Source organism: Necator americanus, chromosome III, assembly GCF_031761385.1.
Source record: "Necator americanus strain Aroian chromosome III, whole genome shotgun sequence".
In the NCBI taxonomy this organism is placed as follows: Eukaryota; Metazoa; Nematoda; class Chromadorea; order Rhabditida; family Ancylostomatidae; genus Necator; species Necator americanus.
In genome coordinates, this window is record NC_087373.1 from 3,177,861 (window position 1) to 3,197,149 (window position 19,289).

At 35.5% G+C, this 19,289-nt stretch overlaps 1 protein-coding gene across 3 annotated transcripts; it reads left to right on the forward strand.

Moving 5' to 3' along the window:
- Positions 1-1,954: 1,954 nt before the first annotated feature.
- RB195_008467 (uncharacterized protein) lies at positions 1,955-16,567 on the forward strand (the record flags this gene model as incomplete). 3 transcript variants are annotated; one of them, XM_064194985.1, is made up of 11 exons in its annotated part: positions 1,955-2,143; positions 2,222-2,379; positions 3,264-3,368; positions 4,148-4,257; positions 6,100-6,226; positions 7,736-7,850; positions 8,770-8,896; positions 13,358-13,524; positions 13,585-13,742; positions 13,937-14,041; positions 16,537-16,567. In XM_064194985.1, 11 exons carry the CDS (start codon positions 1,955-1,957, stop codon positions 16,565-16,567), a joined length of 1,392 nt encoding a protein of 463 aa, XP_064046130.1. The 3 variants fall into 3 exon arrangements, with proteins under 3 accessions (XP_064046130.1, XP_064046132.1, XP_064046131.1); XM_064194987.1 differs by lacking the exons at positions 1,955-2,143; positions 2,222-2,379; positions 3,264-3,368; ... (3 more) ...; positions 13,937-14,041; positions 16,537-16,567 and adding exons at positions 5,070-5,698; positions 5,757-5,802; positions 5,914-5,941; ... (1 more) ...; positions 7,865-7,935; positions 9,335-9,432 and having other exon boundaries at positions 7,736-7,802; positions 8,770-8,807; positions 8,864-8,896; XM_064194986.1 differs by lacking the exons at positions 1,955-2,143; positions 2,222-2,379; positions 3,264-3,368; ... (3 more) ...; positions 13,937-14,041; positions 16,537-16,567 and adding exons at positions 5,070-5,698; positions 5,757-5,802; positions 5,914-5,941; positions 5,986-6,036; positions 9,335-9,432.
- Positions 16,568-19,289: the final 2,722 nt, after the last annotated feature.

The window sequence follows — 19,289 nt, forward strand, 5'->3', positions numbered from 1 at the left end:
TCTTAACTATGTGATATCGGGAATTGAATTGGAAAATAAATGGATATTGGTCTGTGCACGTCGTCTACAACCTACTGGATATACACATACACACCACCGGGCGTTGAACAATGATCAACTGCAAGTATCCGTGTGAATAATAATCACCCATCTATCGCATGTTGAATATTATGCCGCGTATCTGAAGCGGAACGTGGATATCCGTGGATTGACTAAGTCCTGAAGCCTGAGCGATTCATTTAAAGCCATCACTCCACGAATCTGAGGTGGTACGGATTTCAGGTGGAGTATCCGTATACGGGATCGTAGATTATGGAGAGGAGGTGATTCCGCCCATTTCTTCCTAATTGCGGTAAAAAAACCGCCCAGAAGATACGGCTTCGTGCGTTTCTGGCGTACTATTTCCAACAACGAGTTCGATTGGAGCGCGCCATTCGTGTGCACCCGCCGCATCTTCCGAACCCTTTTTTACGGCAATTAGGAAGAAATGGACGGAATCACTCACCTCTCCATAATCTACGATCCCGTATACGAATACTCCACCTGAAATCTGCACCACCTCAGATTCGTGGGGTGATGCCTTTAAGTCTTAATCCAGAACCCTTCCTAACGTCCACCTGCTCCTGTTAAAAAACATTTAAAGCACAATCCCCAACCATTCCTATGTTTTCTACCGTTTTTCACCTTTTTCTTCCCTATCCTAAGGAATTTTCCCTGTTCCTCCCTAAATCCTTATCAACTCCACAGTCTGTGTGCTGTTCGTGTTTCTATCAGAGAAAAAACACCATAAATAGAAAAAAATCGAAGTATCTGAATTAAAAGATCAGTATAGAAGATTATATATGAAGATCATCAATATAAATCTTAAAAATATCTTTCAAAAGATCTAGGAGAGAAAGTTCAGGCGCAAAATCCGCTTCCCACATACTTAAAATCCTGAGAACATCTGTAGATACAGGTACACATGTTTATTTATTTACGTAAATACATTTACAGGTGTCCACGTCTTTTTTTTTCGAAATTTACACTAATATTAATTTGAAAAGTTACAAATAACTCTGTAATATTCAGCTATTTTAATTATTTCTACACTTCCTCACGCCGCTCCCTCAATGACAAAGCAAATAATTTGAGAATATTTTTTTTCTTCACATACATATTATACTTTTTGGAGCGGTGATTTGTATTTCGGAGAAATCCAATTTTTTTCGATGTACTTCTTGTTCTTTTGTTTTTTTTTTGAGGTTCGTGAAGAAGTTCCGAGTAGACTCCGCCTGTTTTCACTCGTCGATCTCTTTTCTAGAAAACCTACTGCAGTCATGTTGTGCCGCGAAAAAAAAGGCAAATGAAATTTCGGTTTTTGTTCTTTTGAAGGAGCGAAAGCGCCTGGAAGATTTTCTGGACGCATTTAATCTCTATGCTTGTTCTATACCGTACTCCCGTACCGTAAAATATTAAAAAGACGATTTTGGGGGAAACGTAATAAAGCATAGAGGGAAAATAGGAACGGTTCAGGATTAATTAATAATAATAAGATAAAAATTTTCATGAGAGTTCTTGTTTTTGTGATTACTTTAATAGTTTTATGATTTTATGATTGTGCAGTTTCTTTTTTTTTCTTTTCTAAGAAATGACAGATTTCTTTATTGTTATGCTGAACAAGTTACTATTAATAATTAATACAAAAAAATAATAATTTATGATAGGATAGATTCCACCTAAAGCGTCCTATCACATAATTATTTTTATTTGATTCTTTTCGGTGAAAATCCTAGTCCGATTTTTTTGTGTTGTGTTGTGAAAATAATTCGATGTGGATAGTTTTTAATGATTATTACGCTTACTGAGAATGTTCCTCTCTTTCTCATTATGTTATTTTTAAATCTATGGCCGTCAGTTAAAATTACTAACTAAAAAAAGCATACCGTTCATACTTTTGACATACAGTTGTCGAATGGAGAATCAATCCACCACCACATCGCCAAACGGGATGACGCCAGCGAATCCAGAAACGATGGCGGCAATGCTTGAACTACTTTCTGCCTATTTAGTATTGTTTATATTTGGTTTTATATGTGCACTTATAAATATACCGCTTTTATACATTCTATTTTCTTCGAAAAAACTTCGCGACGATTCGAAGGTGATTTTGGATCTGGTTCCTGGGTACCGACCGTTTTTACCAATTTTTTTGTGATTCTAAATGTTTCCGTTCGTTAAGCTTCTAATTTGTCTCGCATTCGGAGATCTTCTAAATTGTGCCGGTTTATCACTTATGGGTCTCGATCGATATCTATTGTTTACACGATCTATTCCGACTGGAATGGTACCGCTTGAGACATCATTGTCGTGCGCATCTAAGCCATATATGTGGTTCAGGTAAGTGCCTAAAGTTTACTGGATTCTTCCTAGAGGTTTTTATGGCTATCTGTGACTATGGTCCATCGCAGAAAATACAAAAAAAAATTAAAAAATGACTAAAAAATAGAAAATAAATAAAACAAGAAATTGAAAAGTCAGAAAAGGAGAATTTCAACGGAATGAATTGAAATATTTGCTGTAGAAAGTGGTTTTATAGCAGAAATACGCGTAATTCACAGTTTTTATAATAATTATAGTAAACTAGTGGATAGTCTGTGGATCATTCCACGGGAGACTGAGAGAATTTCAAGGGGGTCATCAACATAGATTTCTTATTTTCTACTTTATCTGACGGTATTTTTTCACTATTATTATTATTATTATTATTATTATTATTATTATTATTATTATTATTATTATTATTATTATTATTATTATTATCTATATTATATTATACTATATTATATTTGTATTTATTAGGTGTTATTGGAATTTTGTAATACTTCAGTAATGTTATATTATGCTGGCAATTAAGTCCCCGCTGTTTTTAGAATTTCTAAAAACTTCTAATTCTCCACTTAAATCAATCGAGCGGATAATTAATTAATTAATATATAATAAATATAATGTTAATATATATGTGTATACAACAAAATAAATAAAAATTTCAATAAATTTGATAATTAATTAATATATCTAATATAATTGATTAATTCAATCATCGAGCGGTTTTTTCAACCATGGGACCCTCTCCACAAAGATTACAAATATCGCGATTAGCTTTTGTGGCTTTCGCTTACGAACCTTGAGTTAAATAATTAGTCCTCAATGATTTAAATCCAGGAAGCAATAATAATACTGTTTTGATGGAATATTACATAGCCTAACCTATCAATTTTTAGAATTCTTGGTAACCTATGGCCACCCACGGTGCTGATGATAATGGGTATGGAACGTGTTTTTGCTACATTGCTACCTATAGCATATATAAGACATGTCCGCGATAGGTATTTTTTTGTAAATTATAAATAAATAAATAAATAAAACAGGTAGATATTTTTGTCAGTCGTTTGAGATTCGTTTGAGAAACTGTTTCAGCCACTTCAGGATCGACTACTAATTATTAAAAGAGTTCAAAAAGAGTTGCAAGGCGTTGAAAACTCATAAGGTCGTCGAGAAACAGGGAAGGGCATACCCTTCCTTTCTCATTTTTTTTTCTCATATGTCTTCAAAAACCTCTCTATTATTATTATTATTATTATTATTATTATTATTATTATTATTATTATTATTATTATTATTATTATTATTATTACTATTATAATATTATTATTATTATTATTATCATTATTATTATTATTATTATTATTATTATTATTATTATTATTATTATTATTATTATTATTATTATTATTATTATTATCAAACTTCTTAAATTAGAAACTCTCTACGGGTGTTCTAAGAAGATTTCGGGCGAAATGGATTTTTTCTGCTCCTCAAATTTTGTCTCTCAGTAAAAAACGTTTTATTCTTTCTGTAGAGTACAGTAATAAAGACAGTAGTAAATAAATTCGAAAAATTTCATTGTTGTATTTATATAGAAATTTTGCGCCAACAAAAACCTGACCACTTTAATAAATCGATGAGGAAACGACAATCAGTCTGCCCTATTGATCATCCTAATAACAGTTGATAGCATAATATTATGATATGGTGATTGGATTAGACAAGCGCTGAGTTTTGAGGTTGCATATTTTGCTAATTTTATAGTAAACTTCATTTTCAGGGGTATTCATTTAAGTTTGATCAGTATAGTCCTGGTTTTGATGTTTTGCGCGATTGGACTTACACTTTCTATCACGAATCTAACAAAAGGATACGTTAAGTTTGACTGTGGTAAGTTTTACCAACTTTTCATTCATTCATTCATTCATCCACTGAATCATTCAGTCATTCAGTCATTCATTCAAACATTCACTTGTTCATTCAATCATTCATCTATTCACTCATCCATTTACTCACCAATCCATTCGTTTATTCATCCACTCGTTCATTCATTTCGTCGAACGTTTATTTATTATTATTTATTCATTCAATCATTCATCTTTTCACTCATTCATCTACTCATCAATCCACCCGTTTATTCATTCGCTGATTCGTTCGCCGATTCATTCATTCATTCATTCATTCATTCACCATCCCATTAACTCATTCACTCATCCACCCATTCACCCATTCAGCCATCCATCCGCTGATTCATTCATTCATTCATTCATTCATTCATTCATTCATTGTGTTTGTTATCTCCTGCTTAGATAAAAACATTTTTTTTAAACAACGACAAACAAATTAACAAAGACAAAAACAAACAAACAAACAAAAAACGAGCAGAACTAACGAAATCGAATTTTCCAGAAAAGAAAATTCCGAGTATTCGAGTATCGAGTTCCATAATGTGAAATTAGTAAGGAATCAAGCTTAAATTATTGCTACTGACACTACTAACGTAGTTTTAACTGATTTCCTTGAGCTGTAGCCAAGATTGGTATCGATCTTTATTAAACGGCGGCTAACGTTTCGGCGATATCGCCTTGGAAAAAAGAAAAAAAAAAGAGCCTGGAAAACGCAAAGCCATTAGTGACCTAACAAAAAACGAGCAGAACTAACGAAATCGAATTTTCCAGAAAAATGTGGCCCATAAAGTAGCAATGTCCAATGGGTACCCAGCTGGAGATGGTGCTACCCGACAAGCACGGTATCCCTCTCGAAGACCCAACGTAGTGGATGGCCCAGAGAAGATCCCTTTCTGTTTACCTTATATATCTGATGATATGAGCAGAGCAGTACGGGGCTGTCTACGAAAAGCGGGTCTAAGGAATGACGTGAGGGTTGTGGAAATACCTCCAGCAAACCTCAAGGCGATGCTGGTACGTAACCGTGTGTATGATCGACTCTGCACAACTCCCAGCTGCGTGGTTTGCCCGTATGGCAGAGAGGGTGATTGCATGATATCGGGAGTGGTGTATCGTATCACGTGCAGGTTGTGCGGTGACGATTATATAGGGGAAACGGGACGCCCATTGTGTATTAGGGTCAAGGAGCATCTAGACGGACTCGCAAAATCAAAAACCTTCACCCCACTTGGAGCACACCGTAGAATATGTCATCCAAACTCCGAAGTAGAGGTAGAAGTTCGTATATTATCCTACGAGTCCGAAATCACAGCACGCAGAACGCTAGAGGCCTTTTGGATAACCGCCAAAAGTCCAAAAATGAACAAGAAGGATGAGTGCATTGCGATCACAAACGAGTTATCCCCGTATCAAGACTTATGCGGGTTCTGATCTACGGGGCGGGCCGTGAGGTCCCTATATAAAAACTCTTGTGACTCGTAGTTGTGGTACGTGGTGGTCTGCTGCGTTAACAAGTCTAGCTAATGAGGTAAGTACTAGCCTATGTGTTGCTGTTTGAGTTTGCTTACCGTTTGGGTGCTTTCTGTAGGGTGATGAGGCGCTTGAGGGGATAGGTCACTAATGGCTTTGAGTTTTCCAGGCTCTGACGAAGGCGATATCGCCGAAACGTTAGCCGCTGTTTAATAAAGATCGATACCAATCTTGGCTACAGCTCAAGGAAATCAGTTAAAACTACGTTTCAACATGCCGAGATTCAAAGACAGTCGAACATGGGCAAACTTACTCAAGTACTACCGTATTTAACATTAAATTAGTGTTTATTCAGGTAGGAAAGCCACATTTTCTGTGTCGTACGCTTACTATATTTATATGTGGGAGATGTTAGGATATCTTGCTGGTCTCGTACTGAATAGTTTTGCGTATATTCGTGCGATAGCGATTATATCAAATAAGTAAGCCATTTATGTGTTCCTGTTGTTGTGTGCGGTCCTCGCATAAATACATATTGCAATATTCCAGTAGTACATTTCCGAATTTTTTCAGGATTAAGGTTAGGAGAAAAAAAAACGATTTTTTTCGACCTAAAATATATTTTTCTCACTTCATTCGTCTAATATCCATCTTTCGGCTAGGATTTCAATGTGTCTCTTCTGAAATCTCGCGTGGAATTTAGAAATTTAGAAAAAAAAAACCTGAACTATTTATGGGATGACCTAATATTCGTCTAGAATATTCGATATTTTGCCTTGTAGACATTTGTAAGTGCTATACAGTTGTGCTTTCTAGTCCAGGAATACTGTAATATCCCACGGATAAGTCCATAGGAAATGTACGAATAGAATATTTAGGTAGGAGAGCTACATTTAGTATCGCCATGGATGAGTCCCATACGTAGAGACCCTCTAAGTGACCAAAAAAAATTATTTAACACAGTTGTTTTTTTGGTGCAATTTTTTACTACTTAAAATATTGGAAGAAAAAACTCATTAGAAAACCAATCAAGCCAAAAAAAGGCGGTGGTAACAAAAAAAAAGCATCCGTCTTCTCGCAAAAATGGAAGATGAAAAATGATGAAGAAGATGACGATGAAGATGACTGGAAGCGGACTTTATTGGAATCTGTTGAGTCCGCTTTCACTCATCTTCACCATCATTTTGTTAATTAATTTATTTTTTCTTAATTACTCCAAATGATCAATAAATGATTTTAATTCTCTATTCTTTTCTTCTACTAAGACGAAGACTAGAATTATTCATTTAATTATTAATTAGAGAAGACTAAACTACGAATTAGTGATGTGAAAAAATTAAATGGAATGGACTGAATTATTACCGACTTTTAATGTTATGACCTATTTTTTTCATAATTTTCTATTCTTTTTTTTCAGCTAAGACGAAGACTAATAATTAACATAGCGATGCATTTAACGATAGAGCTGCTCCAATTCATTTACGAGTAGAATAATTTCTTTGTTGGACGCCACTGAAGCGAATTAAATCAGCGAATTTGTGTGTGTGTTTTTTTTCAGAAGAATTGTAAACAAACAATAGCAGAAGGAAAGAGCAGAAGCTGTGATTTCTCTGAACTAGAAATGGTCACACGGCAATCGTTGAGAACAGTTTTTTTTCTACTTTAAAACGACATTTGCTTTTTTATTTGCATTTTTATTTATATTAATTTAAACTTATTATTTATTTATTCATTTATTCATTTTTTTTAAATATTATTTTATAAAGGATTTTATAGAGTAATTCGATGCAGAAGATGCGAATTTTGCATTCAAACATTACATAGTGGTGATAATCAACAATAAATTCACATCATTTATTGATTTTGGGGTAATTAAGAAAAAAACAATGGCAGTGGTGGTCCCTTTAGAAATTATTATCCCTTGAACAATTACGTCTTGTAAGTTACATATTGGATATGTCGATATTTTCAAAACATGGTGTAATTTCCAGAATAGTTCGCGATCAACTGAAAAGAATTCGATACGGCTTGGTCTTGGGTGTTCTATCCTCGTTACTGGTATCTGTTCCGAATATGAAATCATTATTTCTTGAACAATTACGATTTGTAAGTTATTACAGATATTGAGCATTTTGATACCGTGTACGATGGTGAAGCGGAAAAACCCGGAAGTTCCGGAGGATCTTATGAGGTTGGGGTTTGATGTGGTGTGATTGATGGGAAAAGTAGCCACTTAGTGATTTCCACGTTCTGCACAACATTTGAAAAACATGGAAATTTAGCAATAATCTATGGCTGGCGAGATTTCGTCAACGAGGCTTATTTTGAAAAAATAAATAAATATCGAAATTAAATCGTACACAATGTGAATTTCGTCCACATTTTCATCCTCACTTTTCAACAGATACGGTTAAAGGCATCACCCCACGAATCTGAGGTGGGTACGAATTTCAGGTAGAGTATTCGTATACGGGGTCTTAGATTAAGGACAGGGGAGGAAGGGGGGGAAGGGGGAGGGTGGGTGATTCCCGTCCATTTCTTCCTAACTGCCGTAAAAAACGGCCGGAAGATACGGCTTCTGGCCCACTACTTTCTACAATTCCCATGTTTTCGCTATTCGATTGCAGCGCGCCAGGTGTGGCGCAGACGGTTAGAGGTTCGCTGTAGCCACACGGTCGAGGGTTCGAAACCGACCTGGTGCAAACCAAGGCTTTCATCCCTCCGGAGTTTTCTAACCAACCCCGCACAATAACTCGCTCGGCTAGTTCTAATTTGTCGACCGCGGAGGGATGAAAGGCCTTGGCTGCCCTAAAGCGGAATCGAACCAACGATCGATTATGTTGCAGCCAGAGCGGAACCTCTCTCCGACTGCGCTACGCTCACCGCTCCCCATTATCCTTTATTTACTTCATTCCCATTAATTTATCCTTTATTTGTCAGGAATGTCAGGTCATTCCCATTAATTTATCCTTTATTTGTCATGTACGATATTTTACGAGAAAAATTTAAACTCTAAATTTCCTAGGCTGGTATGGATGAGTGGGTCTCACAAATGTTCAATTGGTTCAGCTTGATCAATTCCTCTATAAACATATTTGTGTACATTTGCCTGTTTAAAGATTTTCGGGACGAATTTGCACGACGTTTTCGTGGTGAGTTATTTTAAATAGGAAAAAGAATTGATTTTTATTTATTGATTTTTGATGTTAAATAGGAAACTATTTTTAAATTATATTTAGTTATATAAATCGTATAAATTAATAATTAAACAAAGAACAATCAATTTTCTGTATCTACATATTTGTATTCATCCTTGCCGCATCCTTTTGGCACGCCATCGAGTGAATAAATAAACAAATAATAAATAGTAATAATAATGAATTAATAGTAATAAATAAATAATAATAAGTAATAAAAGTAAAAGCAAAAGTAAGTAGTGAATAATTAAATAATAAAATAAGTAAATAAATAATAAATAAATAATGATAATAAATACTGTTAAAATAATAAATAAAAAATAATAAAACAAATGTGGTGCTTTTCTAGAAATACAATGTATACAATGTGATTAATAATTACTGTATTTACAGTCCGTCGTTTGTTGCCTCGTTCTCCAACCACCGCCTTCGATATGGTCACCACAGTTCATAAGGCGAAAAGTTCAGCAACGTCAGTGTTTCCTGCGTAGGGGGCGAGATCGTGTCCGTAGAGATCAAATGCATGCATATCCTCGAGAAATTGTTGTGTTTATATAGTCGTAACTTTTTCAAACAATTATTATTATATTCAAAAAAGATTCTCACAGCTATGTTCATACGAATAAATATGATATAGATGCAATGAAAAAAAATAGAATGGGTTTTTTTTACTTTTGTGCCGTTCTTGACAATGGATCTACAACGGCAACCGCGTCCACGATTGGCCTGGATTAGGGTCCTCGGTTTACGAGCAGCGTAACCGTACGAGCTAGGGTTGCAGCAACATTTCCGCTTTTCTCGCGAATTGAAGTTCAGGTGCTGCTTCGACAAAACGATAAAATCTTTTAAGAGGAAGTTCGCTGAGCTTCGATTTTGGATTGAGCACGATCTTTAAGCCACACTTTATCGTTTTTCGCAACAAATCCAGAATTTGTGCTAGCTTTTGTGCAGTTTTTGACAATGGATCTGCAACAATGGCAACGACGTCCACGACTGGCCTGGATTAGGGTCCTCAGTGGGCAACCAACGTAGCCGTACGAGCGTGGGTTGCAGAGCAACATTCGAACTTCAATCCGACCGTAATCGGCCAGTCGTGGATTTTTTTTAACGTTTTCCTGTTTGGAGTTCTTGAGTGGTGAACTCACGTTGATATCGAGGCTTGGCAAAGAGAGAGGAGGAGTTTGACAAGGAGAAAGGAGGAGGAGGGATATGCGTGGCCTGCAGAAAACCTCGAATCATTTTTAGGCCCATTTATGAAGACGAAACCGTCGAAATGTCAGGTCAGGAAAAAAAAGTTTCCCCAAAATTTCATTGGCAAAACATGACAACACTGAAACGATAGATTATTTTTGAAAAATCCTCGAAAATCTATTCAATCTTAGAAATCAAGGTTTAGAGAAAAATAAAATTCAATTAGATTTAAATCTAATTAAATTGAATGGTTTCCAATATCCCGAAAGATCCAAATGCACTGTAAAATGGGCTTTTGTCCTTGGAGGTCACGTATCACGAAGCTGATGTAGTTGTGGAGTCTGCGGGCAAATATTGGGTTTAGGGTGTAGATTAAGTTACGAGTACGAGCGTGGCTCTGCACAATTCTGCCTAGTCGTGCTGAAAAACAGCGTGGGAAACTGTGTTTTTTCCTACGAGGTACGTTAGGACGCGCCACCTCCTAAATCTGTTTGCGCCGCATCTCTATGAGCAAGAGATTGAAAATCAATTAGGTCTCCTCACCAGCCTATTCACGTGAATCCAACGAATACGGTGCTGAGTGGAGTGGAACACGCGCAGGAGTGGCGCGTTCTGACGTTCTGACGTAGGAACAAATGCCGTTCCCACGCCGGTTTTTGAGGTGGATTAAGAGGAACGAAGTGGAGCCACGCTGATGTTCGTAATCTACAGCCTGAACTCTATATTTGCCCCCAGTTATCCTAATTACGTAATTTCGTGATATACTGTCTTTGAATATTGAAAAAACCGTAGAGATTTATTCCAGTCATTTATTTTCGTTTTTGTTCCAGTGCTGATAATTTTACAATTTATGTTTATTTATTTTTTATGCCTTTAATTGGCTTTGTTGTTTGGTCCAATGCTTGTCAGTTGATGTTCGTTTTCCGTCTGAAATCGTATTTATTTATTCATTGATATTCTCGTAAAAGGTAGAAAGAAAATTTTCACTTTTGTATTAATTAAAATACAACATTTTTATATAGTGTTATTGGTTAATATGGTTTTATTTTAATAGAAAAGTCGACTATGCAAAATGCAACTCAATGACATTCCCTGATTCTTTTACTTTTTAAGAACTTTTTTTTGTCTTTTTCTTTTTATTTTTTTTTTGTTCTTGTTTTTTATCTGCTTTTTTTTGTTGTTTTGTTTTTTTTTTTAAGAATTTGCTGATTACCACCACTATGTAATGCTCAAATGCAAAATTGTTTCATTTTCTGCATTGAATTATTCCATTAAAATATTTTCCAGAAAAGAAACAAATGTGGTTTAAAAAAAAGAACAATTCCTAGCCACAGTGAAATGTGTTTCTATTCCATTAATTTTAATTAAATTAATTTATTTATTTTTATTTCATTTTTTTAACAACAATGAAATGTGTTCTATTTCTACTTCAGAGAAATCACTACTTCTGCACTTTTCCTCTACTATTGTTTGTTTACAATCAATTCTTCTTAGAAAAAAAAAACCAACACAAAAAATCGATAATTTAATTCGCTTCATTGGTGTCCCATGTAGAAATTATTCTATTCACAAACGAATGGGAACACCTGTATTGTTAAATGTGTCCCTATGGTAATTATTAGTCTTCGTCTTAGCCGAGAAAAAAAAAGAATAGAAAATTATAAGAAGAAAAAAATGAGGGCATACCATTAATAAAAGTCGGCAATAATTCAGTTTTCCAATTAATTTTTTTCACATCACTAATTTTTCACATCGAAAGAAGAGTACTTAGCATACAGTAGCAGAAAATGGCGCTAGTTAGTTACCAGAATGTTCTTTTTATCATTGTGCGCGCGTTTTTGACGTCCGTAGGGGATTACGTTGTGTTGAATTCCACCGTATGCGTCGTGTTTTTTTTTTAATTCCACAGAAACATTGGAATTGTATGGAACCTCTTATTTGGAGATTTTAGGGGATTTTTTTCTAAGGTTAAGAGTTAGCTAAGGACAAAATCCAGTGTTTATACTCCTTTTAGGGATCCGTAAGGATGTCATTCACAGTGAAGTCCTAAGAAAACACTTTACTGATTGCTAAAACAATAAAACAAACTTCAACAAGATTACTAAACAAGTTTATTTGATGGCGTACGTTTTCGTTATAACGAAGTCAACGCAAACTTACGTACCCTTTGTTATTTTTCAAAAAATGTTCTAATTCCTCAATATTTTTGTTATTGAGTGTTCTTTTAAGGTTAGGAATCATCTAGGGATCCAATTCAGCATTTTTTTTTTATTCGCTCAATGGAACCGGCATAACAGAATTATCTACAGTGGGTGAATTTTGATCCAACGTACAGTGATCATAATTTTAAAAGATCGTTAGCAGAAATTACTCAATTCTCCTCTTTTCTTTTCTTTTTCTTTAGCTTGAAGTTTTTTTTTTCTCGTTTATCCTCTAACATTCTTCAAAATATTCAAAGTAATCGTTAAAAATCACAGGAAATTCTGTTCAAACACCACTTCTCCGCTTATAAATATAATTCGTAGATAAAAAGTAGATAAATAAAGACAGTAGATAAAAAAGTAGCAGGCGAGTTGAATTTCCCTGAAATTCTAAGGAAAAATATTTGAGCCAGAAATCTCGAGTAAAGTAAGCTGCTTCTTGATTATTTCTTGCATTTGAATATGTTCAAACCACTGCGGTGGTCCTTAGATGAGAAGAACTACAGAGTCCTAATCGAGTGCAGTGCAGAAAAGGGAAGCGCGCGAATTTCACTGAACGCGTTGCGGTCGTCAGAGTGAACCTGAAGGTTCAGTGAAACTCAACGCAATCGTCCTTCGATGATGTTCTTCCAATAAAACCACTACAGTGGTCTTTAGATGAAAAGATCTACACAGTCCCGGTCGAGTGTACTGCAGACAAGGGAAGCGCGCGAATTTCACCGGACGCGTTGCGGTTGTCAGAGTGAACATAAGTGCTAACAATTAAATATTTAGTGAAATTAAACGCAATCGTTTTTTTTTGATGATGATGATTTCCTTCCGACAATTTCACCGATAGAATTTTTTCTTCCTCACTCAGAGTTCAAATCACCGTCAATTATCGTTGCTCATTCAAAAGTTTTTGTTTAAAAAATCCATTTGCTATCTCTTCAATTTTTCTTCTCTTTCTTCTTTTTCCTAGTTTATTTTCACTTTTTTCTTTTTATGTTTTCTGTTCCTTTTTTCACTCAAATAGTTTTTTCAGTCATGCCACAAACTATGTTACCAGCAAATGAGACAGAAATCGAAGTGATGTCTCAAGGAATTTCCTCCTATCTGGTGTTGTTTATTATGGGTATCGTGTGTACGTTTCTTAACATCCCGCTACTTTATGTTCTACTTAAATCATCACGATTTCGTTCGGATTCCAGGGTAATTTATTTTCTGTCCCATGTGGAGCACATCTACACATCCTAAAATCATCGTTTCCAGTTGCTCATATGCTTAGCCATTGGAGACATGATTAATTGTCTTGCCTTATGCTATTTGGGATATAATCGACATCGTTTATACATGGAATCCATAAAAACGTACATGGTACCGATGGAAACTTCTCGAACATGCGCAAAAAAAGCGTACATGTGGTTACGGTACGTGGAATATCGCAGGGAATCGGTGTGGAACGTGATAGAAAATCCCAGGAATAAGCGTTTTCCTTTCGATAGACGACTATAACGTCATCTACTTGTTTATCCACCCCGACCGTGATCCGTGTGGTTATCGCAGACAAAAGTGAAATACAAATTTCTATGTATTTGTGGAGATTATATGTGTGTAATTTCAGACTAATCGGAAACGTTTGGCCGCCTACAGTACAACTTTTGATGGGAGCGGAAAGAACGCTCGCTTGTTGGGCACCAGTATTTCATTTAACGTACATACGTAAAAGGTACGGTGTATGTACGTAGTAAAAAAAGTTTCTAATGTTCCCGTTTAACGACATGCAACATCGAAGAGAAAAAAAAAATTGCTGCAGCACTAAAAATTTAATGTCTTGCGGTCTCGTTAAAGCATACCATGAATCTGAGTTAGTGCAGATTTCAGGTGGAGTATTCGTAAACGGGATCGTAGATTCTGGAGAGGTGAGCGATTCCGTCCATTTCTTCCTGATTGCCGTAAAAAACCGCCCGGAAGATGCGCGCGTGCACAAGGCTGGCGCGCTCCAATCGAACTCGTTGTAGAAAATAGCGCGCCAGGACGTTCGAAGCCGCATCTTCCGGGTCTTTTCTACGGCAATTAGCAAGAAATGGACGAAATCACCTACCTTTCAATAATCTACGATCCCGTACACGAATACTCCACTGGAAACCCGCACCACCCAGGATTCGTGGAGTGATGCCTTTACGGTCTCGGTCGCTGCAGCACTAAAAATTTAATGTCTCGCTGTCTCGTTACGACTTCTCGCCTCATTTAAGCGCACTTAAAATCATTTATTTAATTCCTATAAAACAAAAAAAGTTGATAAATAAGGATTACAGGGGGGAAAATCATACTTAATACACAAACGCTGATTTACTTTTAACAAATAGAACCAACTAGTAAATCAACAAGTAATTAACGGTGTTTTGTTGTTATTGTTGTTATTATTATTTGTTATTGTGTTTGTGTTAATTTAGAAAAAAATTTCAGCAATTCCGGAACGTAAATCATCAACATTCATACGAAGCTAATTTCTTGTCACTGCGCCTAACATTGACAGTTTGGGAAAATTTATGAAAGCATTGAAAAGTTTATGAAATTTGAAAAGTTAGAAAAAAAGGAAAAAAATAGAAAAAAGGAGTCAGAAAATGATTCTAGTTCAGGAATAACCAGGAAATGTTTTTATTTCGCATTTTTTTGCATCTCCAATGCTTAAGATGAAAAAATAAATAAAAATATAAAATCGATATATGGTGACGTATTTTGTTTTAGATCACTCCATGCCTGTATATTCAGCGTCTTTGTTGTGTTGTTATTCTGTTTAGTCGGGATCGTGTTTATATTTACGCGACAGGAAAATGTCGTGAAATTTGATTGTGGTAGGTGTCATTTTGAGATTTTGTTGGTTTTTTTCTGAGTTGAAATACTCTTGGACTCATCCTGTATGGGGAATATCCTGGCTGATCTCATCAGTACAGTTCGATCCATCGTTGATCTGAGAAGGAAGGTGGTGGATTGCAGAGGCGGACCTCTATGTACAGAGTTGGGGCGATTTTGCTTTGAAAACTATTGTAAATTAGTGATCGAGCGATTGATTCTCGAACAGGGAAGAGAGGGTAGATCAAAAACAGCTGACAGATAGCTGTCAGCTATTTTTGATCTACCTAGCGTTCAGTTACGGCTGCTCCTCCTCATGATCGCTCCAATTCTGGATAAAAATCTGTGAATCCATCGAATTTTTCACTCAGTTAGAAATGTCCACAGCCAAAAAAAAAGATTTCCAGGACGTAGAGCGACATTTTCAAATATTTATGCACAAACAATCTATTGTTACGAAATTTTCGGCTATTTTATTGGCTTAATATTAAACGCGGCTGCGTACTTCCACTGCCTTTCGCTATTACGGAAAACGTGAGTTTCCAACTAATGGAAAACTACGTAAAATGACGTTGTGCACAAAGCGATAGCACAAAAAAATCGAATTATTAAGAAAACTGGGGTTTTTTTTGAGAAAAAAATTGGAAAAAATGAGCGATATCATTAAAAAAAAAGTGAACGCACATAGTAGGCGCAAACCTTCTCCACTGTCTCGACCGCGACGCATCCGCACGCGCCGTGTCTTTTAGAGGACATTAGATTCTTTTAGAGGATTTTGCCGCTTGCAATTTATATATGTGAAGAGAAGAGCAGCTTTTAGAAGCTTTTAAAGATTTTAGCTTTTTAAAATTCCGTTAAACGCTAAAAAAAAAAATTCTATTTAGTTATGTTTGTGAGCAGATGAAGAGGGTTCGATACTACTTTGCGATAGCTGCAATATCCACCCTACTAGTGGCTGTACCGAACTTTAAACAATTATTTATTTTCCACCTTAAAGAGGTGCGTTTGGAATTTGTTTACGTTTCGAGTGACATGTGACCCGACCGATTCAAAACTTTCTTTTGGCTGCTTTTTTTTACTCTATACTTTCTGTATTTGTTTGTATATTCATCCTTACCACATCCTTTTAGCACGCCTGAGCTGAGTGTAAAGAATAAATAAACAAATAATTGAATGAAGTGTCCAATCGCTGAACTTCTGTGATTTGTGAATTTGCATCGAAATCAAGTGATCATTCCAACGATATTCGGAATTTGTGAACTTCATTGGACAAATTATATTATTAATCAAAAGTTCCTGACTAAAAGAAACGGATTTTCTTAAACGAGCCTATTCCTGTTTATTATTTATTCAATTGTGGTTATTCAGGCTGGTCTACAAGAATGGATATCTCAATTAATTTATTGTTTAAGTTTAGTGGCCGCATCCTTGAACATATTCATTTATCTCATTTTCAATCGGGATTTCCGTAACGAGTTCTGTAGCGCATTCTGTGAGTTATACGTGATTGCATAGCACTTTTTCAACTTTTTAAAAACCCTAACGTAATTTTTTTTCCATAAAATCAAAGGCATCACCCCACGAGTCTACGGGTGGCACGGATTTCAAGTGAGGATCCTTATAAGGAATGATAGACTATGGAAAGGAGGATGATTCCGTTCATTTCTTCCTAATTCCCGTAGAAAACGGACCGGAAGATACGGCTTCGGGCGTTCTGGCGCGCTATATTCTGCAACGAGTTCGATTGGAGCGCGCCAGCCTTGTGCACTCGCCGCATCCGGATTCCGGACCGTTTCTTACGGGAATTAGGAAGAAATGGACGGAATCATCCACCTCTCCATAATATACGATCCCGTATACGAATACTCCAACTGAAATCCGTACCACCTCAGATTCGTGGTTCACAACAAAATTTACAAGTTATCTATGTAGTTACAAAACCTAAGACTATTAACAATATGTAATTTCAGTACCGAAAAGGACCACACAAATAAAAGTGATATTTATTCAAATAACTGCTCCTGTAACACCGATGTCGATCGCCTTACGTCGAAAAAGCTTCAGACTGTGAATTTTTAATCACATTGTAGAATTAGAAAATACATAGAATTTGAGAGTCCTATGCAGTATCGTTGTTTTCTAAAATCTTTGAAAGAAATGCTTGTTTAATTAGTCTTTATAGATGTCATAATGACAAAAATTTAGTAGATATAGGAATATTCTTGCATAGAGGACCGACTCATGTTGACTCTTAACGCTGCAACCTTCTGAAGACATCTTCCTTCATCTTCCTTTTTTTTATCTATTTTGGTTGTATTGTTAAACTATAAACATTGTTTACGATATACAGTCGATGCCAGCATCGTTCAACCAACTGACCGTGACGCGTCTGCCACCGCGCGCGCATGCCCTCTCGCATTAACACACACTCGTTCTCACCTCAATGTTGACGGAATAAGAGGTGAATAATTTCAATGTCTACGGTATTAGGTGACGTTTATCTCTTCCGATGTTTCTTAGAGAGTTTTTTTTTACTTTCTTCAGCCCCTAACCGTAGAACACAAAAGTACAGATATCGATTGAATTTAAAATCGATGGATTCGAGTGGCCGACCGCTGCTACAGCTAGAAAACAATTTCTGGAATTTCAAATCAGACTAATCCAAGTAAGATGAACGAGACCTTAGCCTTGCATCTGAAAAAGCTATCGGATATTACGGTGAGAGTCCCTTACCGGGATCTTTGTTCTACAAACAGTAATCACCATGTAATTTGATTCTTAACTGTTATTTTTCAATTTTTAATTTTTGACGCCTTGTAATCAGTCGCAGCATACAAGTACACTGTAATCGAATTCGTTTATTTGTATTGATTTTGAATTTTAAAGGATTTAAAATGCTTTAAAATTCAAAATCAATACAAATAAACGAATTCGATTACGGTGTGCTTTAACTAAGCTTTGTGAATTTGTTAATAAATCTGAAATACATCGTCGTGAAGTTACAATGCTGAGATATTCGGAGTTTTTTTTTTTGTCAGTACTGTTTTCGTATATCTTAACTCGTGTAGTTCTTATTATTTACACCCATAACGGTTTCCCCGTTATTAATTATATTCACTCACTCACTCTCTGTCTCTCTCTTCCTCCCTGCCTGTCTCTCTCTCTCTTCTTCCTTTTACCATCATAATTAATACAACAGTTTTTGAACTTTCACTCACATTTGCGCCCTATTTTCTATTGTGTTGTTCATTCACTTGAAACGAAAATGCTACAAAAATACTAGAAAAATATATAGAAATAAGTTTAAAAAATAAAATATAGTTGATTTCTTACGCAAACATTCTCGGTCGTGGCATCAATGACCGTCATCCGTAGCTGTGGTTGAAGAGTGTTGATTCCCATCGTCAGGAAACAACGTAACAAAAAAAAAGTTATTTTATTATTATATTTATTATATTCATTACTGTATATATTATAATATATTTATTATATTCATTATTATATTATTTATTATATTATGTATATGTTTATTCTGAATTATTTATAGAACTTTCTAGTCCTTGGTGAAATTGTGAAAACAAGGCGTGTGACGAGAAAAACACTTCAAACAGTCCACATGGATCTGGATCTCGCATCACAACCATTCCATAATAAAAGCTAATGTTTATTTGTCAATATCATATTATTGTGTCATGTTTGTCAATATCAAATTATTCAATAATTTATATTTGTCAATATCATATTATCATGTTTGTCAATATCAAATTTGTCAATAATTTATTGTTTTTTTTCACATTTGAATTTGTATCTATATTATATCTATATCTATCATTTTTTCACATTTGAATGTGTATCTATATGGTTCACAAGTACCAGCATATTCACATGCGGATCACGAACACAGCAGCATCCGTTGGATCGAATCATTGCCATCAGGTCCTGTCGAAAGTTGCTGAAATCGATAATAGTCGATAATAATACCGTAACTCTTCGGTTTTATTATCGATTTTCTAGTGAAATAAATTCTAGTGAGCTCTCTTCCATCTTGTTTTTTTTATGGCACACCTGCAGCTGTTTTCAATGAATAAATAAATAAATAAATAAATAAATAAACTCACACG